The sequence below is a fragment of the Myripristis murdjan genome, chromosome 3, assembly GCF_902150065.1.
Source record: "Myripristis murdjan chromosome 3, fMyrMur1.1, whole genome shotgun sequence".
NCBI lineage: Eukaryota > Metazoa > Chordata > Actinopteri > Holocentriformes > Holocentridae > Myripristis > Myripristis murdjan.
In genome coordinates this window covers 9,706,400-9,728,200 of record NC_043982.1, presented here as the reverse complement: position 1 = coordinate 9,728,200, position 21,801 = coordinate 9,706,400, and the positions used below count along the sequence as shown (strand labels likewise).

Genomic DNA, 21,801 nt, shown 5'->3' with positions numbered 1-21,801 from the left:
CAGTGAAGTAATGGAAGTGCTGATGTGCAAGCAGTCCTGTAGCTCTCCCTTACTCCGTCAGGTCATTTTCTCTCTCCCCCTCAGGCTGCAGGCAGTGGCTGGAACAATGACAAGAAAGAGCAGGTCAGTTGATAAGTGTTTATCACAGTGCAACAGAACAAACTTTCTTTTGTAGAAGCTATTAATGCGCCTCTATAAAACAGAGTGGAACAACTAAGGTTGAGGGTGGAGGGTGGGAAGTGCTGAGATGGCCATTCTCTGTGTGAAACCTGGGTTTGTGCACCATAGTTAAACATCTATTACTCAGCCTCTTTTTGCAGCCCTCTTAAGTTTAGAAACAGCTTTTTTCCAACTGAGCAGACCTGAAATGAAGTGAAATTAAATGAAATTTGTCGGTAAAACCCATTTTTGGCGATATAGATTTTAACTCAATTCCCCCGACATTTCTGCGAACGCGCCTCATCTTAATAATAGGACATAAATATTGTCAGTCAGGATGGTGCCTTTTTTTCCAAAATGAAGGTTTTCATGTGTTGAGAGTTAATTCAATGTGCAGTGTTTCCTCTCATCCTAATATCTCATAATTTACCCAACGTGGCCACTTCCTGCACTCACTGCAATGCAATTAGTTGTTGACTCGCTTCTGCTAAAACAGAAGCGAGTCAACAACAGTAGCAGGGCACAGAGGCTCACTGTGATTCTGCATTGAATTGTGCTGTGTCAGACCAGTGTGTGCATGTGTGTGTTGAATGTTAAAAAGGTGCCGTCTCGTCTACTTTGCCCCCAAAGCCTCCCTCTGCCAGTGGCACAGACAATGTCAAGTCTTGGCACTTGTTTTTGCTCTCCATGTGGCATGTTGGGGCCTGTCTGTGCCACTCTTTGCCCAGTATACCCAGTGTTTCTTGAGTGGTTTGCTGGATGGCTCGCTGCCGTGGAACAGCAGGGCATGGACCACAGCGTTGCCCTGTTTTACTGGAGCTATTTTAGGGTGTTTTCGCATATAGTTCTATTTAAACGAGCCACACTCAGTCCTTTTTAATTAAGTAAGCCAAAAAGTGAGGCAGCTGCAAGTGAACCCAGTCCCCTTTGTGCTCACTGCTCCTTTGTGCTGGACTTTAAAGACAACTCAGTTCTGTTTTCTGTTCTGTTTTTCACACGTAGGTGAGACCTCAGACCACTTTTTGTTCACAGCCATTAGAACTCAAACCCTAAATTCCATCATGTTCATTGTCGTAAGGATATCAGCAGACTTGCCACTTGCTCTCATTTGTCACACACACCCATACTTTTGCCTTAGTATTTTCACCTTTAGATGGCGTTGCATTGTGGACATCTGCCTTTTGATATGGTCCTTGTCCCATATTTCTAGTGGTCTCTTCTTGAGTCCACACAGCCCCTTGCTCCACATGACCCTCCATTTTTGTCTTTCTGGGCTTTCTTGTCACCATCGGTCAGTCTATCAGCAGTTCGGTCCAGATGGACATATTTCCAAATCTGTTGGGTAGATTGCCGTGAAATTTAATGACAACATTCATTTTGCCTTGAGGATAAGGCCTGGCAATTTTGGTGGCCCCAAAACTTCCTTCTAGCACCACCAGCAGGCCCAGTGGGGCATCTGCGTTAACAATAACACACTTGTTTTTTTTGTTGTTGATAGAGAAAAATGTGAAGTGGACTGGGGTAGATTTGTGTTCACATTGCATGAATCTAGAGAACCACAAAGGGAACTGCAAGTGATATGATCACTTGCAGTTCCCTATCTCAAGAGGTGGTCTTGACTTGTTTCATAGAGTTTCTGCAAGTCAATAATCCTAAATAATGATGATGGTGATGATGATGATGTTGATGATAAAGGTGATGATGAAGAATGACTGCACTGACAAGAAGTTCAGTCAGTGTTACACATGTGTTCGATGGGGTACCAGCTTTCCCAGCCCCTCCTGCGTATTCTCATTCTCATATTGAATGACAGTGGAATTACCCAGTAGCCCTTTCGACAGACTGCCCAGATAATTTCTCCAATGTCAGGAAAATGAAGCCAGGTTGGCTGCAGTGCTGTGCTGTGGAAACTGATAAAGGTGAATAGACATGTGGAAACCCTGCCGAGCAAGTCTTATCTCCTTAATGGCTTCAACTCCTGCTGTCTGGAAACACTGCACACTAACCACCGTTAGTGTAGCTTAATTTATTCTGCCAGCCAGGCTGGGGATGTGACGGGAAGTTTCTGGAGGTCCAAGGTAGCTCTCTTCTCGCTCTGTCTAATATCCTGCCACTCTAACACATTCACACAGCATGGATGGGCCGTCGTGCAAATAGAAATGACTGCCATTAAAGTGCTCAGAACCAAGTCCTGGTGCCTCACTTACCCTGTCACAGTTAGTGTAACAGTATGCATATGCAACCCTCCGTTCATTTGCTTGCATCGTTTTCTGTAGGTCATGGAAAATAGCCTCATTTAAGGGCTTGCTGATATTAATTCTGAATCTGTTACAGCTAATTGGATTGAGCTGGCCATAAAGTCAGCGGCCCAGACAAATCAAATGATTGCCATTGTGTGTTCTCTCGTAATTAGTAGAATTGCACAACATTGATGAACAATTAGTCAGTGGATGGTACTTTGTGTTCTGTTTAGCTGAGATCTACCCTGAGAGGTCCCTGCAGACTACGTTATCATTACTGTTGGGTGAAAACCTTGTATCTCCCAAGCGTTAACTTTTCAGAAATCTTGAAAATTCGCTCTTCAGATTAACCACCTTGCATTTTTTGAAAACAGACATTTGCAATGCCTTACTTTAAGTTTCATTGTTTACTCGTGTGATTTGTTGCCTCCATGCTCATGATGTGTTGGAAGAAGATGCTGTGTAAACAAAACAGGGACCTGATGCAGTATAGCGCTACCAGTGGCCACAAACTACATTAGGTAGCTTTCAGAGGTGCAAAGGGCTCAGCAGTTTTCTCAGTCCATAGAGGACCATGTCATCTGTCAGCTGCAATTAAATCATAAATATCACCAGAATTGTAGCTAAAAGTTTTCACTCAACAGCAGTATGCCACACACATGATATCACACTGTTTTGTTGGATGTTTTTGTGTTCAGTGGCAGTGGCGGTCTGTCACAGATCGATCTGTCACTACATGCCTCGGTTTAATGATCAGCCAAATACCCTATTTACCCTATATCCATTGTTTCTTTTGAATAGGCTTGTCTGTGTAAGAAGACCAGTTGTGATATGTCACATTAACACTGTCTTTACATAATAAACATTACATTTAAAATATCCTTCATTTATATGGTACAGAGAAAAAGGATCCCTTTTTTGAGACTGGGTTTGTTACGCAGTGAATAGTTTGTGGCTTTTCCTGTTAGCTCCCAAATTCTTGGTCATCTATCAGATTCAATATTTACCTTAGGCCTATGTCAGTACCACCTGCCCCCTGGTCTGCATTCCAGAGGATTAGCCTCAGTTGCTTCTCAGTACAGGTCCTTAAATCAGTACCTCAAGGTGCCCTTGAAGGTGTCCTAGAGATTCAACAGGAAAAAAATTCAGCATTGTTAGATTTTACTATTATAGTATGCACAACTTACTGTCCTGTTTTAACTATCAGATGCTAGTTGTCTTGTTTTTTATGACTCTATTCGAAGCTCATTTGCACAAACGGATTGAAGAACTCTGGCCTAAATTAATTGACTGGCGCAGTAGAGGTTGTGCAGAAGCTGCCATTGGTGAATCCTCAGTGTATGTGAGAGACAGTTAAATAATGGCTTTTTGTTCCTCAGAGCGGTGTCTGTTAATGGCCAAACATGACTCCTCTGCCCACTGTTGCTATGTGTGACGAAGACTACACAGGTGTACAGTATACGCAGCAGCGGATTATGTTTCTCTGCCAAAATATGGATGATTCAGCCAGGCCACCAAGGATTTCTTGCTCATTGTGAAAACTCAGAATTGTGCAAAATACCCTCCTGTTTGTTGCTACTGTAGCTAATGCTGCCACTCGGAGGATACAAGTGGTACAAAAACACTAGCCAAAATCCATTTCAAGTTATGACAGCTTCACCGTGGTATGAGTCTTGATGCAGCAGCAAACCCTGACTTCAGGGGATTGCGTATAATCAATCTGAGTGGGAAAAAGGACACGCTGACAGTAAAAAGTAAACAATTTCTCTTCAGCCACACAGATGACAGGAGAACTTCCCTTTAAAAACAGCAGCTAGCTAACTTACTTTCTCCTGCAAAGAGCTGATGTTTGGCTAATTTGATTCAGGGACAGAGGGAGAGAGGTGGAGAGAGGGAGGTAGAGAATAGGAAGGGAGGGGGATCTGATAAGCAGTCGAGGCGTTCCCCTGATGGGAGGGAGTCAGATCTCTACCATCCACCCCGCGAGTCTGGAGTGAAACTCCAAGAGACAGACTTGAGCGGGAGGAAGAAGAGATAGAGTTCCCCTCATGTTTTCATCCCCTCGGCTTCACTTTGCTCCGCTCTGTGTGGATGCCGGCCGCTAAGAGAGACCCTCCCTGCATCCCCCACCTGTCGTGCTACAGTCAAGAGGATCTTTATGGCCTGCAGTGCCACAACCACACCAGCAGCTGATTCACAATGATTCATTCTAACACAGCAGGTGAGACTGTCTCCACTTTGTGCATGAAGCAGCAGAGAATAGTCAGTGCTGTAGAGCATCCGTGGTGAGCTCACACCAGGAGTTTGGTGGTTTTCAAGTTAGACTGTGGTGGAAAGGTCAAGTAATGTTTCTTTATCCACTGTTTGGATATGAGAGGGCAGTGTGATCAATCTCTTTGATGTGTTTTGGTTTCTCTCATATCCCTGCATATGAGAGAGAAAGAGAGAGAGAGAGAGAGAGAGAGAGAGAGAGAGGTGTTCAGACCTGCCTTGCCCCCCGTGCCCGTGCTGCCAAGACTTAGTCCTACTGTTGGAACAGGGATTACCCTGAGCCTGTTGTTTTGCTGAGAAAATTGGTATGGCGTGCCAGGGCTGGACCTTGGACTCCACAGTGGTGCATTTGGGCAGTGCTGAGAGAGAGAGAGAGAATGGGAGAGAGAAAGAGAGAGAGAGAGAGAGAGAGAGAGAGAGAGAGAGAGACAGAGATCGTATTTTGATCTGAACTGTATAAAGTTTCTGGCTTCTTCAGCACTCACTAAAAGAGAAACTTTGACTGAAATCAAAACTGGGGTTTCAGTTACTTTAAAGATTACTTCACACGAACTTCTCAGGTTATAAAACATGAATTTACTGCTGAATAGGTCCACACTAAAGAAAAAGGTTTCGTAGCAAAACCATCCATTTTTGTACACCTTAACAGTATACACAAATATTCACAAATATAAATATGTTAAAACAAGGCAGTGTAAGACAGACCAGCCCAATACTATGAACAAAAAGACTTGTGATGCAAGATAATTCCCAAAACAAGTCGATTAGCATTGATAACGAGCGGGGTTTTCTCATCCCACTGTCCGATTTTTCGATTTTTCACCTGTTTGAAGAAAAACAAGTTCTTAAAACTGAATAAGGGACAAAATGACAGTCCCATTCATATGAAAACAGGTCTCGATCAGTTTACAGATCCTTTCTGAGATCCATTTCGATTGTTTGTCTTCAGGGATTAAACCTGGTCTGGTTTCCACTGTAGTGACACTTGTATGTAAACACTGCTATGCTCAAATGTTCTTTTGAGGCTCGCTGCAAGGAGAGCTGCCCGTCATTCCGTCTCTTTTTTACCAGGCCTCAGGGAAACAGAAACACCACTTACTCTAATTAATGGTTAGTGTTTTGACATGCTAGTAAGGGTGAGGGTGTACCTGTGTTTGGATGGAAATCTTCCCTGAAGGATGGGTGTTTTGCCTTGGCTCAGTGGAAATGCAGTGAACGACAGAGGGAACCTCCCACATCAGTTTTCCAGACCCTAGCCCATATATGTTGAAATGAATTGGAGATATCTTACAGATGCTTATTGATTAGTTGTTCGAATACTTAACAGCTGACAATATTGTGTCACTTTTTTAACATCCCTGTTGTGGTGATGCAGCAGCAATGCTACCATCAGTTTAGCTCAGACTAATATTTGAAAACAGAAACAGAGTATTGCTTAGAACAGCTGTAAATGATTGATAAAGTAAGACAAAAAGCGATATGTTAATATGGAAAGTGATAAGTTATCTTTCAGCTGATCTGTTTGACCACCTACCTCTCATATAAGCATTTGTATATACACATTTGTGCGGTAATTGATAACAATCCATCATTTGCCACCACTATATGGTACCATATTCATGTTCATGACATTAAATTCTAGTGTTTGCATCCCCTCCGGCACTGCCAGTAAAACTCTCTCTCTGCTCTGCACGCTTTAAAAGCCAAGGCAATTGCTCATCTGCAGCAGAAGCTCATTTTCCCATTCAAGATAATATAGTGAGGTCTGCTGATGGAAACAGGTTTTCTGCAAACAAACAGATCCACTGTGCTACAGTATTTGTTCACTAAGTGGGCATGCTGTGAATTCCATGACAAATAGTTCAGAAGTAATGCGGCTGAAACAAAAGCCTCAAAGAATGCAGAATCCTAATTAACAGAGGGGATGCTGGTGCAGTGCCGTATGGGCCCAGTGCAGTTCAGCAAAATTATGCACTGTTACCAGGAACAAAGCCCAGGCCGGGCCTGTGTGTGAGTGTGCGAGTATGTTACTATGTGTACAGCACATAGTTTGAATGTGATTTTTTGGTCTTTGTTATATGTTTGTGTTCTGTATATGCACATGGATGTGAATATGTTTTGTTTGTGTTTCACATATTGTGTGTGTGTGTGTGTGTGTGTGTGTGTGTGTGTGTGTTTGCAGAATCATTTAATGCAGTTCCTGTTTAATAAACCCTGTGAACTTTTGAGAAATGTCAACGCATAAATCTCCCCACCCTGCTCAGTTTGTCTCCTCTTCCTTTGCTGCATGATGATGCAGTGAAGCACCAGTGTTTTTTTTCCTCTTTGTTTTTTTTTTTTCCTTTTTTTTGGTATCATCCTGCACCTTTTCAATAGTAAAGCTCTGCAGCTGTCCTTCAGAGGATTCACTCTTTATTTTGCAGGTATAGACGTTAACTTATTTACTCTTGGTGTGACTGAAGATTGTGTCAGCATGTTTATGAAAACTATATGTGTAATTGTGCGTGTGTGTGTGTGTGTGTGTCTGTGTATGTGTGTGTGTGTATGTGTGTGTGACAGAGAAAGAGAGATAATGCAGCATAAGTTCTGTGAATTGAGTCCCTGAAAGGGTCTGGCTTTATCAAAAATGCATTGCAGTATTTCCTCATTGTTTTTCATTTACACAGTGCTGCACAGTATTCCCCAGCTTCTGCTGAAGATAGGTTTTATGGCATGTCTGCTGTAATAGAACGCGTATCTCGGCAAGAATGGGATAAGATAGAGAGAAAGAGTGAGAGGGAATAATATCTGACACAGTGCACCAAACAGAATCGAAAACATAAAATTGCAGTTTAATAGAATATGGTCGCCTGCCTGTTTCCCCAGTTTTTCACAGCTTGAACAGGACAAGGACCGTAGCACTTTATATCTGTCTTCCACCCACTCAGATAAATAGCCTGGTCTCCTCACTTAGCTATGCGCGAGCAGAGAGCAGAGTGGCGCTTGTGCTGCTGGACACTCATACAGACAGAGGAGTAGCCAATGCAGGGAAATTCTTCCCCAACAGCACTATTGTGCCAGCACTACTTTTACCAAAAAGATGTTTCTGAGGCTCCACATTTTGTTATGCACCTGATAAATCAGCTGAAAAGGCAACATTTCAAAGGATCTGCCACTGTCACAGTTTGAGAGGCTAATGGGAGGTGGGACCGGGTCAGACAGGGGTAACTGGAAAAAAAAAACAAACAGGTAAGTCATGTACTTTGGGGAGATCTTCATCTGTCCAGCTTTTCTTCAATTTCTGTTCATTTAAAATTAACAGTGAACTGTGTCCCAACAACCCCGGGCCAGTACAGAACAGAACTTTTTATGAATTAACTTTTTAAATCTTCTGTAACGATAGCTACATCACTTCCTTCCAGTACTGATCGCTGCACCAGCTGACCAGTACTTTGCTCTGTGGTATTTTCCACATGATGATTGCACTGTTATAGTATTTCTCACAGGCTGTCGAATTTGATGGTGCAGTGTGAAAGACACATGCTTTTTGGCTGTTTTGTGTTATTGCAGCTCATCGTGTTATAGTGAGCAGTAGTCAGAGCTGAGCTGAGGTCCTGTACATCACAATTTTAATGTTATGCCTGCCTTTTGTGGCCACATTTGCTAATGTAGCTAAGAGACTATAGTTTTGTCATTAGGGCTTAGTTGAACAGGATATTTCCATTAGGTCTGAAATGTCACAGGCCAGATGATGGCCTGCATGTCCCTGCGCTTGCTGTGAAAATATTCCAGTGCTGATATGTTGGAAGATTGATTTTTCCATTTTCACATTTCTCTACAGCTCAAATTGCTTGTGGGAAGCTTTTTTGCTATTTCTGCTTTTTTTTTGCTAGTAACAGTAGAGAGACAGGGGAGACAGAGGGGATGACATGCATCAAATGGCCTGTGCTCAGATTTGAACCCCGGACACTGTGGTCAGGACTCAGCCTTAACAAGTGGTACATGCTCTGATTGGGTTCCCTGGTTTGCTGACAGTCTTTGGCAATTAGACAAACACTGCACACTCCTTTGATATTTACTGATTTAAATTACCTTGACATGTGCAACAGAGTGCCCTGGTATAGGCTATATCACTGTAATGTATAGGGGTGTACTAAATCATGAGTAATGAATGTTATTTTAATAGGTTGTAAACCAGTGGCATGCAACATATTTAACTCCAAACCCTATTCTGTCTGAGTAAAAGGTCTTTCAGCGGTGATGTCTGTGTCTGTGCCTTTTGTTGATATAAAAAATAACCCCTACTATAGTCAGGACCTTTAGAATTAATAATAAAAAAGAAAGTAATTATTGCTGTTGGCCTTTTAGAGCAAAGTAATTGAGTCTAGCTCCCAGAGTTACTGTGCAGTACTGAAACTGTGCAGCTCAAGGTTCTGGCTTGCACTAAAAAAGTTTTATAAGCCAGTGTCCCTGTATTCCAGACATCATCCTTTTCAGCATGAAGGTCATATTTGATTTTGATTCATCACCAAGTCAAAGATTTGAAAAACGTCTCTAGCTGATGTCTGTGTATGCATCCACAAAAACAGCGGTAAATATAAATCAGTTGCACAGGGAACCAATCAATCCTACTTCAATTTCTGAGCCCAGAGCCCATCGCTGAGTAGCAGCCCAGTGTAAGTATTTACTCTGAGGTTGATATGCACCTTGTCAACATTCGCCTCAGTCAGAGCAAAGAAGGATAAAACTTTATCATCACGTCACCAAAACATGAGCCACCTTTATATTAGATGTTCTCCAGCCCTTTTGCCATTTTGAAAGATGCAATAGTGGAATTTTTTTTAGCAAAGATTGAGCTGAGGATGGTGAGCCGAACTCACTGGGAGTACATCAAAATTCAAAAGGAAGACTTACTCAAGTGAACAACAAGGCATGAAATTCATTCATTTATTTGTATGTTGATTTGTTCATTCATCCTCTTTCGCTGCTTATTCCTATTCAGGGTCACGGGGGGTCAGGAGTTTATCCCAGTAGCTATGCACTGGGTGGAAGACAGAAAAATGTCACTGCAGATCATTGCAGTTATGTTTGTATCGAGTCTATTTGTAACCTACAGCAGTCAGAATAGCTATTTTTTAAGATGTAGCCTCAAAACATTTTGAATTTGAACGTGCTTTAAATATTTTGTCACAAACACAGTCTTGAAAAAATGAACTTTGAGGTAGTGCTCATTGCACATTTGGTTCTGTAAACATTTAAGGCTCTAAAAGATGACAGATGTACTTAGCAGCTCAGTGGCATCTGGCTTAGGTGATAAAAACAACTGAACTCCAATTATCTATGAGTGTCGTTAAATCAGTTTTAATCGTCAAGTGACAAACATAAAGTGCATGAATAAATATTGTATGGAAAAATTATCTTCTGAGTGTTGTGCAAGCAAGTATATATTACACATCGCACCATGCTCGTACATGCTAGCCAGTCAGTAGGCTAAAGGGCGTATACTGTATATATCCATGAAGTTCTGGGTTCAAATCTGGCCAGAGACTGTAAACTGTCCAACTCTGTAGAGGCATCAATATTAAAGTGCAGCTTAATGGGAATATTGCTTTAACCTTGAAATTCCACTTTGTATATGGTCATCTTTAAGATTTCGCATAGGTCTGCATCATTCATATTTTTTTTACCACACCGCAATTCATATTTATGAACATAATGAACTCTGCAAACACCAACAACTAGTGAACTAAAGTCTGTGGTCTGGGACTTGGGTTACTGGACTTGTTGAGGCCAGCCCAGGTGACAGGATCTATAGCTTACAGTCACTGAAGGAGAAAACTGGTCATACAACAGCGATGTCTGGTTTAGTCAGTCAGGATGTGTAAAAATGATCGAAATGATGGAATTGTCCAAAGTGAAACAGTGTGGTGGCATCATTTTTCACTCCTCGTAACACAAGCATCAGCTACCTGTCCATTTCTTATTTTATCCTGTGACGGCGACATGCCTTAATGCCCTAGTTAAGGCAATGAATGACCCCATGTAATTGAAATCAATAAAGGCTGGTGAGCTGGATAAGGGAGACTGCTGAGCCTCACACTTTGTGTAAAATAATATGAGCTCTGGGTACTGACCTGGCTTCAGCACTACCACATATTGTACAGTTGACTGGGGCAGCCAGTGTAAGCGAAGAAGCTTGATGTGGTCTTGTAGTAAGCTCAACCAGCAGCCAAGTACAGTACGAGTACAGGCTTGTAGCCGCACTGTGCTCTGACCAAGCACAAATATGATTAATGACTCGCTACTAATTTTATTTTCTCCCTTGGTGTTGTTTTCCCTCCACTCTTCCTCTCTTCCCTCTCCCTCTATCCTGCAGCCACAACCAGAGGAGTACGTCGTTTCGACACCCTGTGACTGGACAGATATCCCCTGAAAACACAGAATACACACTACAGGACAGGTGAGTGTATCTCTTTTCTCCCGGGGAGGATGCTTACACAGCGGGGTTCATTGTAGAGATAGGTTAGCTCAAGGTCACGCAGTGGGAGTCTGGAAATAGACTGGGAAATAGCCTGTCATTCTCTCTGATGGAGCAGATCACACAGGAAAACAGTTGTCTGCGGTAACAAGCGGCGTTGAGAAACAGAGTCAGAGAAAAGGTTTTTCAGCTGACTGTTGGTCAGGAAAATGAGCAGCGGTCGTAGCTGTAACACTAAGGGCAATGGGCAATCAAATTTTTAAAATGAAATTAAATTTATTCACGACCATTCATAACCAATTGCCCTTGCATATTAGTGGCTTATCCTCGTTACTCTAGTATTTGTATTCACGGTATTGCCTTAATAGAATTTATGGTAATGAGACTACTATCGCTCGCATATGCCTCTGACAATATGCATGTCACACCTACAGCCATAACCCTGTCTCAAACATCAGCCAAGTAATGCTAATGATGCCTGTTATTATCATTACAATTAGATTTTTTTCTGCGCCATATTCTGGGCTCTTAAGCTTATAGGTAAAGCTATAAAGCTGAAGGAGAGTTGCTTTCCAGATGATTCCATCGTAGAAATAAACTACAGGTCATGTGTATAGGATCAGTTTTGTCATTAACACTGACAGATTGTTTGGATTCACATGTGGTTTGGTAGAAGTGACTCTTTGCTGTTTTTGTAACTATATCGTGGCAGTCGGCTTTATTTGTCAGTGCTCACGTTATCATGTGCGCATTATCCCGCAAATCTGTCCAGGTTTATGAGCGGTTGATAAAGCAGCAGGTGTCTGATCATATTTAATCTGACTGGTGTTAGATGATCGCGTTTGAGCGGCATAGCCCAGATTCCAGAAGGCAGAAGCAGGTTGAGAGACAAGTGTTTGACCTCTACGCTCGCTGTTTGAAAGTTGTTTTGTTGAGGCAGTTCAAAGCTGATTGTGATGCATCTCCATCCCCTGCTGTCTTTCCCCCTAACTCTCGCTTATCCCCTGTTGGGCACTGTTGAGCCGGGGATTTGTACACCATCAGGGACTTAATAGTTAAAGTTGCCTCACTTGCATATTTCCAGCCGTAACAGAATCATTCGGTTACTATTTAATGCCACGACTAATCTCTTTAAGCTTGTCAGGCTGAGAATAGCATCAGACTTATGTCCCTCTCACAAGAACATTTGAAGGATGTCAGGTTTACTTAAAGCATAATTCTGGTTATTTTCAACCTGGGCCTTGTTACCCTTGTTTTTGCCATCATGAGGACTGATTGTTTTGAAAGTTACAATACTTATTTTGATGTAAAGCTTTTATACTTTCAGGTCGCTGGGAGTGCTGCTGTCCAATGCACATACTGTACATACAGAGCCAATAGATAATCTCCAACAGCTGAATCCAAAAAAGCAATGAAAACACATCCTTTCAATACAGTAACACTGTGAGAGGGGCATGAATCTGCTGATATAAGTATGACAAGCTTAACGAGATCACATCTGGCTTTGCAAAGATAGAAATACACTAGTGAAGGTATTTTAACTATTACGCCCTGATAGTGGCAAGACAGAAAATAAAATCTGGCAAGAATGTCACGACTGCTAAAAATCTATATTTACTATACTCAATATTAGTGTAAATGTCTTTTTAATATGGCACACTAAGGACCTTTTTGTCATTATGCCACACAGGTCAGGGTGCCGTGGTGGCTCAGTGGTTAGCACCGTTACCTCACAGCGACAGTGTCCGGGTTATGAATTTGAGTTGTCATGTTCTCCTGTTTGTGCTTGTGTCTCCTTTGGGTCTCACAGTCCAGATAATGCAGGGCAAGTCGCACAAAGGTATGAATGTGTGTTTGAGTGTGTTTGTGTGTGTGTGTGTGTGTGTGTATGTGTATGCTAGCCCTGTTCCTCTGAATGGAAATAAGCAGGTATTGAAAATCAATAGGTGGATATAGTGAGATTAACGTCATAATTATACACTTAATGAGATGTAGCGCACTGCAAAATGCATCTACTTTTATTAGGGGTTTAGTTACCATGATTGTTGAGCTGCTGTGAGCCATATGATGGGTAACTTCTACCAGGCATTTCTCTTTGGCATTGATCACATCAGCTTTGACAAAAAAGGAGGAAAAAAAGCTCAGATGAAGAATTACTTCTTGAATGATACCAAATGCGTGCCAATAACAGTGATGATAAGGTTTCAAACACCGGAATCCCCATTATGGAGGTCAGTTGTAGCATTAGCTGTATCCATATAATGTCTCAATTTAAAGGCTAGAAAAAGAGCACTATGTGAAAAGGTAGCAGTGGCAGGGGAGTAGATCTTGTCAGTAAAGTCAAACAGCTCCTTTAGCCCTATCCTCTAATCTGTACCACTACATATTGTAGTGTGCGCACACACACACACACACACACACACACACACACAGAAACTACACATTGTGCTATCTGCAAGCCAAAGCTTGTGGCTGACAGTGTGGGAATGTTACAATTTCCATCTCCCAGACCCTCTCTCCCATTGGTATTCCTCAATTAAATGGCTCAGATAGTTGGAATTTTCAGCTGCTTCAGAGGAAGGAATTACCAGTTGTACTGAATATCAAACTGCTGCTTTAGGTTTCTATATTTTACCTCTGGACCAGCCTCTGTTTACTCTTTATCTCTATGCCTGTGCTGCTGTCATCCCTCCTGGTCATAATCCGGTGGAAGGGTTAAGTGAACATTATGTCAGCTGTGCTACAATCGTGGTGAGGAATGTGTGCAACGCAGGGACGAGCTCACTTGATGAAGCTCGGACACTGACTGCAAAATGTTGCATCTGTTCACAGTGACACAGTGATGGTGACGGTTTCAGGGTTTCATCAGAGATAGTCTGTAGGCAGGTGAGGCTATTCCACCTACGAGAATATGTGCAGCCACCTCCAGGGGGCGACACAGAGCAATAAATGTAGTCCAGAGTAAAATGAACAGCGGTCAATGGGACTCAGAAAGTCAGCTATCTAAATTTTTTTTTTTTTTTTTTGCTGTGCACGGGTGAAAATGATTGGACAGTGGTTAAGGAGATACACATTTCTAAATCTGGAACCATTTAGGGAATTTTTTTTTTCCTCTGGTTATGCAACCAGTCAACACCACATAGCCTCAGTGCTAGTGGCAATCTTCTGAAAGTGCCCTTTTACAGTCATCATTTTCAAATGAGCTTATGTCTTCATTAAAACTTTTTGGGCGGGTAACATTGACAATAATAGTCCAGTTACAGGTAAATATTTGGAGTCAGATGTAGTGATCATTTTATAGAATTTAACCCCACTGACCTCCTTTTTTCCAGCAGCCAGTGGTGGTGGTTCGGCTTTCTCTCTCTGTAGGCTTTGGTTTCGTTTCTGCTTAAGGCCATGTCTGAACAGGAAGTAGGTCCCCCCAAATCACTAACTCACTCAAGTATGCAGAAAGCTCTTTTTCCCCAGGAGGCAGGTATCGAATCGAGAAGTGGGCAGGAAAGGAGCTTCAGGAGGTGCTCTCTTAGTCAGATGTCGATCAGCCTGTGCCTCTTGCCTGAAGGATTTGATTTTGCTATTGATTATCACAGTTTGATCAATGGCAGCTCTCCCCACGGCTGTCCCCTGGCTGGACGGATGAGAAATGTCAAATATTCTCTTCCCTCCTCCACAGCTCGAAATAGCAGAGGGAGAAAGATGGGTTGGAAGGTAGTCGGGGCTGAACAATATGGTTAAGAAATCACATTGCAGTTGTTTTGACAGATGCTGTGATTGTGATATAACTCGTTACTGGGAGTGATTATTTTTCATTAAAAAAAAAATAAGTCGAAGATGATAAGATATTTTTTTTTCTGGGATCTGTACCAAACAAATGTTTTCTTACATCTGGAGAATAACATCTCTGTAGCACCACAATACTTCATTGAAAATGGTATTTTGACACACATTTTATGTTTATCAAAAAATTGCAATCTCCTACAGTTTGGATATTGCATTTGGCCATTTTGTGATTTTGATCAAGTTTAAATTAATGGTTCGGCCCTCGCAGCGATCCAATTGTGCAACAGTGCAAAGTGATAGTGCACACACACAGCAGGTGAGAAACGTGTTGTTTTACTTGGTACTTTAGAAGATTCCAATTTACATTTTTTGGTATGGATAAAGTTCTCACACTTGCGCACGGACTACAGCTCACAACTATATTTTTGTGCTTGATCTTGAGGAGGGAAAAATAATGTCCATGTTTTCAGATCAGAAAGCTCACATTACTTGAACTGTCAGCCCTTGCCTTCAGTTTAATGCTGATTGATTGCCCCGCTGTAAGGTTGGGTGATGTTGGATCATAAACCGTCAGGGCCTGGGAGTAGGCTGCAATTTTCTGCTATCATGACAGAAGTACCATAATGAGCCCATTTAATTTCAGTCATTGTAATTGTGTTATTTAGTTTGAAGAAATAATTAGTAACATTTCAAGTTACCACCAAAGGCAGTGGAATTATGGAAATGCTTTACTTCCAGCACTGGCGGTGACCGTCTGTCTTGTCAGCTGGTAACCTGGTGGGTCTGTGAAACTCTTTCGCTCTCTCCCTCTCTGGCCTGTCTCCCTCTCTGCCTCCCTCCCTCTCTGCCCTGTCACTCTCTCCTTCTCTCTCTCCTTACATACTATGTGATGTGAAATATCGCTCCACTCCGCCACATCCCACAGCAAATCTCCTGGGGAACTGTTCAAATGACAGAGGTGGTAAACAGTATGAAAGCCTCACATAAAAAAGCAGAGTCCTACTGATACGATGGAAACATCTTGTAAAAAAATGTTGGCTGCAATCCAGCCAGTGAAGCAGAGTAGAGCATTGTGTTTTTGCTGTCTCTGTGTCTCTCTTTTTCTTTGTTTTCCACCAACATTTTTTTTTCTTGCCTAACTCTCCAACACACTCCTCTTAGAGGCACTGCACACAAAGCAGGAAACAACATTTAGAGCTTTTCTTTTTTTTTTTAGCTCCCTCACAGGACAATACAGGGGTCTAGTGGCAGGGTTGTGAGACAGCGAGGTCAAACAGTTTCCTGTCGTAAGCCAGCACTTGCAGTCAGGAAGAAGAACCAGGCCTGTTGCGGCTCTGTTAAATACCTGACAGCTGCATGTCATTTCCACTGCTCAGGAGCCACAGCTGATTCTGAGGTATAAAGGATAGAACGTGTTATCTGTATCTGATTTGCCAGACATTGATTTGAAGACTTTGAGACTCAAAGATCGAACAGCACTGATCTGACTCCCCACACTTGCATTTGCTGACACATGTGCTCATCAGGCATTTAGCTGATGTTCTTACCCTGTGGCAAACAATTAGTGAGCAACTCAGTGATTCAGTCTTGTGGACAAATGGCACGGCTTACTGGACTGGACAGTATGAGCAAAATTAAATATCACAGTTTCTTAAATAAATGTCTTTATATTGATATTTTGATGATATTGAACAGATGACCATTGGCTGGCACAACACAAGACTTTTTTAATACGCATTAGGCTTGTGGATATGATGACCAAGCAGGTAGGGGCAAATTATAGAACAGCTAGAACAGTCTGAAAAGGTCAGAAAATCATATCCCTTTACTGTAATGCAGCCTTAAAAGGCAGGTAAAGAACACTTTAGTCACGTGACGGTATCCAAAATCCCAGATGATATCAGGTCTCATATCACAGTATCAGCATAATATCCATGTATCTCTCAGCCCTCTTTCCATCCCAGAAAAGTCACTGTAACCTCTTGGCCACCCTTGTCACCATTTAACATCAGTAGGCCGTTTTCCACCCGAATTACCTGAGTAAAGTAGTCCCAGGGACTGCTTTTCAAGGAACTAAATGGTTCTTCCCTCATCCCACACTGGTCCTTCATCGACACTAGAATACTTCCTTGTTTTATGAATGAAGCAGTACACAAGTTGAAGCAGCTGTGCTGCGTGTGTTTGACCAGTCAGCGATGGTCTTCCCTGCAGGCCCCACCCTCAGACATTTCTGGGCCACTGCAAAGCACTACTTCCTGAATAGGGACTTTTTCTGGGGTAAAAAAAAAAAAAATGTCTTCAGAACTAAATTTTGACTCTGGTCCTTGCGGTTGAAATGCAAAAAGTTCCTCAAAAGGTTTCTAGTCCCTGGGGAAAGACCCGACAGCCAAAACCTCATCATAACAGTGTAACAACTGCTTTTCCACACCTGCACAGATTCAAGCAATGTGCATTATTCAAGGCCATTATTCTAACCAGTATGACAATAAATATATACTACTTAAAAGATGGTAACTGTTATGGTTGGTTTTGGCTGTAAGTAGTTTTATACTTTGGTTTATGGGTGGCACTTTAAAAAATTACTGGTTGTGATCAGTTTTGTTCCTGCAGCGCTGAGGTTAAATTTGATGAATTTGTGTGTTTTCTCATTACTCCATGGAAGTAACCTACATTTGTCTTTTGGGGCGTTGTATGAATCAGCAAAAAGCACAGCAACAATAGCTGATACAATGTTCTTTATTCCAGACATTATGTTCTGCATTGTCATAATTCATCATTTCACATCACTCACAGCTATTTTCACAACAGCATAATAATACTAAAGACCATCCAACCATCCTATTTGAGGATTTGTTTTTTCCTAATCCAGTTTTATGGTTGTGACATACCAGGGAGGTAAAACACTGAGGACCTTGGTGGAAGCAGGCAATAAATAATCCTCTTAATACAAAAACTCAAGGCTGGGTTCCAGTTATAGCTGAAACAAGCAGATTTGTTGGAAACTTTTAGAAACACCAGCATTGTTTAGTTTAGAATGAGACTTCATGTGAGTTATTGCAGTCCTGGAGGCTTGCTGGACACATTTAATGAGCATGCTCATTCACCCTCAGTGGAGCCAGGGAGACAACAGTCTCCCTCATTAGGCCGATAACACTTTTGAGGACTTCTTCTGCTGCACGCTGTTACACATAGCCAGTGATGCAGAGGCAAATAAAAATGTGGGTAAAGTGAAGTGATTATGGTAAGGCAAACGAGCACTGCTCTAAACAAAAATCTGTCATGTTTTCAGAAAAGCATCATGTCCTCATATGACATGTTTGTTTAATGCTGCTTAGCTGTGATGTACACTTTGAATTCATGTCACATTCATGAATAAATTGTAAGTTCTTCACAAATCATTTCATTCGTCATTATGGGGCTGAGTTAACTGTATTCCATAAATACCCTCCTCTACTTCACATCCTCTTACACAGCCGGGCTCTGTGACCCTACATGGCACAAACAGTTTTTCTCCTCGCTGAGTATCTGCCAGCCTCCATTCCTACAACAACACAAGAGGCTTACCTGCTCCTGGATATTCCACAGTGGGATCAGATTCCTGCTTGTCCTCGTGCCGCAAGAACCTAGCACCCGTGTGCAGGAATGAAATGTGTGTCCAATGGATACTTGAGGCCAGAAAGCTGTGTAACCATGTGATCTGGGGGTCAAAAAAAACTGCCATTTGATTCCTGCCTCTTACTGAGATGGAATAGGTCATGCTGTATTTCTTCCTTTTCCTGGATCCATAGCAATGTGATGATGTCATGAGGAAGTATGAAGCGTAATGTGGAAATGCTTAGGAGATTTCCAAGGACACATTTCTATGTGTGTGTGTATGCGTGCATGCGTGTGTGTTTGTGCGTATTTGGCTGCAGGATTGATGTGGCTAATATAGTGCTGTTGTGCGAAGGTCCGGACACACCCAGAGAGGAGATCCCCTCCTACATCGGTAAGGGAGTGAATGTGTGTGTGTGTATGTGTGTGTGCTTGAGTGTGTAATACAGCTCGCAAGATCAGAGCTAGAGTTAGTTTAACTTGGGTCTCCTGTTCTTTTTTTTGTTTTGCTGCTATCATTGTGTGTGTTTAAGATGTCCGCCCCAGGGTGAGTGTCAGACTAAGTGTCACTTGAGTGTTTGGAACAAAAAGCTTCCACTGTCGGCATATCCACTGCGAAGCCATTGGCTGTGACAGGTCGCGTGGCGGTGTCAGGAAACGGTCATATCCTTTATGTGTGAAAGCTGAGCGCAGGGCTCTACTCTGTTCCACTGCACAGCTTTGTAGTTCCCAACAAAGAGGAATGACAGGGAACATCACTGTCTTCTCATCCTCTTTGTGTTCTTCATCTTCTTCTGTGGTGTCTCCTCAACTGCAGGATAGAATCCCGTATGTCCAAGTCACCGGCCAGTCAGCGAGCCCCGAGCATGGTCACTGTGCCCTCTGTGACTGTGACCTCACCAGCGGTGGATGCCACCTCAGGGTCAAAGGTGAGTGTCAACGTCCCCCTGCTCTGAGGGTACAATATTTTTGGTGATTATGTTTCATTTGTATCTTTTTCGTCTCATTTCGTCACTTGATGACATTATTGAACTGATCAAAAACCTTTGGAACGGCCGATTTTTTGCAGGGGCAGATACTTGTTTTTCAGAGCGCTCCAGATAACGGTTTACGTTGATGCTGACAAATTTGTTTAATTTGCTCCAGACCGCTCTCTTATTCTGATTAATGGCCATACACCGCCAGAGGTTGGCAATTTTTCAAGCGCAAGGAAAGTCAAATACGTTTCCCAAGAGGCTGGACATGAGTGTGGCGTGTGCATCTCTCAGATAGACCGCCCCCTACTTTTCCCACGGTTATGCAATCACAGAATTTTCTGAAGGTTTGGAGTCATGGTGTCATGTAGAGATCTAAAATGCCTCTCGCTGCCTCTAGATGTCACTGATCGGTGGCTGAGCTTTTATCCTGTTGTCACATCCAAGTTTGGCTTCTTAGTTCCCTGTGGAAGATTTCTCACCTTCCACTGAGCGACTAAATCACAGTAAAGGAAAGTTTCTACAGCATGAAGATGGCACTTTTGTAGCTGATATGTCATTTCACTGTTTTTATCCCCGTCATCTCGTGATGTGTCATTTCACTGTTTTCTCTTTACTGGAGAAGAACCCTTGGTGCTTACAGTTTGGAGGTGCTTGGAAGTGTTTTTGGAGGAACATTATAACACATTTGAATGAGGGTTAGACAGCTGAGGTATGACTTGATTTGGCCATCGTGGCTTTAGCAGTTTCATCCAGAATCTTTAGCTGAATTTAAGGAATTATTACATTTACTTCTGTTCAGGTTTTGTCTCTTTGATTTAATCACATGCAGCTGATTTATCATGTGTCACATTTTTATTGCTGTCTTCAAAGCGAATTACATAAGGCTTCTATTTTTTTAAGTGGTCTCATATCCTGTTATTGTACTCATTTTTAATTACATGTTTTAATACTTTTGTTTTGTATAAAGACAGTTTTATGTTATTTTATTGCAGAATTGTTGCCTACATTGTTACTACAATGTTGTTTTTTTCAAACAACTGCACCATTATTATTTTGTTTTTTAATGAAAGTTTGTATTTAACTTATCCTTTAAAGTTGAAATATTGCTGTTTTTTTGACAAGTGACTTGTGTATTGTGGCTTTTTTTTTTACCCACAGAACGCTGTGGGGACAAACAGGCCTCTAGTGCTGTTTGTTGTACAACTTTGACAGCAAAATATGTGGCTTTTGGATGTTTATAAAAGGCATTGTTTACCTGCATCACTGAAAATAAAGAGTATTGTTTACTAGTGTTGGCTCAGTTTTATGTGCATTTAACAGTGATAATTCTCAATCAATGCAGTGTTCTTTTGAACATATATGCTATTGTTTGTCACTTAATGAGGGTATAATGAGGATATTTAGGATCATTTTACTGTAGAAGATTTGATTTTGAATATTTGGTAGCTCTATTTCCTTCTCCCATGAAGACATTTTCATATGGAAATGTGGGAAAGGTATGATGCAGAGTATATCTAGTCTGAAATGACCTTCTTCACAAACTTGTTGATAAATCTGTTCCCACAGGTGCACACTGCACATCCTTGCTGGTGCAGTGTAACATCTAACTGGCTGATGCTTCTCTTTTTAGGTGGTGACATTGAAAAGTTGCTGCAGCTAAAAAGAGTCACTTTAGACTAGGAATTTGCCGCTCTGAAAGAATGTTTCAAGTACTATGAATTAGTTTTGTGGGTTGATTCTCTGCACTGTGAAGGACAATGCAGTGGTGCATGCAGTATTCCTCTCTATTCATCATGGTAAAGTCCGTGTTTTTCAGCAAAGGCACCGCCCAATCGACACTTTGCTCTGTTCTGCTGGCCGCAGGGCTCCAGAGCCACAGGGAAGGTACACAGCTTCGGGAAGAGGGACCATGCTATCAAAAGAAACCTCAACATCCCAGTGGTGGTGAGAGGCTGGCTCTACAAACAGGTGAGCCGGAGTTTCTCAGACCCCTATGGATATGACCTCAGCCGCTACCTGTTGCAAATTTAAGAGCATACAATAAATAGTAAACGTGACATTAGATAAATTACGCTACAGAATGTCAGTCACGCTTTCTACACTCTTTGCAAAAGTGATAATTAACTTTCCTGTGTGAGTCTGCTGCATCAACCTTGTAAGCTATTGTCAGGTAATTTCGCCACACACGATTAATCCTCTGGAGCTCTGCCCCTTAGCAAAGACAACCATGAGAGGTGGACGGGCCTATAGAGAGTTATTGTAGGAAGAAACCCAGGTAGATTGATTTACAGATGCCTGGCTGGCCTGGGTTAGGTATTAATGG

General features: G+C 42.0%; 1 protein-coding gene across 4 annotated transcripts in view; it reads left to right on the top strand.

Annotated features, from left to right (window-relative positions):
- plekha7b (pleckstrin homology domain containing, family A member 7b) overlaps window positions 1–21,801 on the top strand; it is a 97,690-nt gene that overhangs the window by 39,323 nt on the left and 36,566 nt on the right. For all 4 annotated transcript variants that reach the window (XM_030048401.1, XM_030048399.1, XM_030048400.1 and 1 more), the window contains exons 4-6: window positions 11,026–11,109; window positions 19,319–19,430; window positions 21,342–21,446. In XM_030048401.1, coding sequence (XP_029904261.1) covers window positions 11,026–11,109; window positions 19,319–19,430; window positions 21,342–21,446 — 301 coding nt within the window. The remainder of the gene's footprint in view (window positions 1–11,025; window positions 11,110–19,318; window positions 19,431–21,341; window positions 21,447–21,801) is intronic.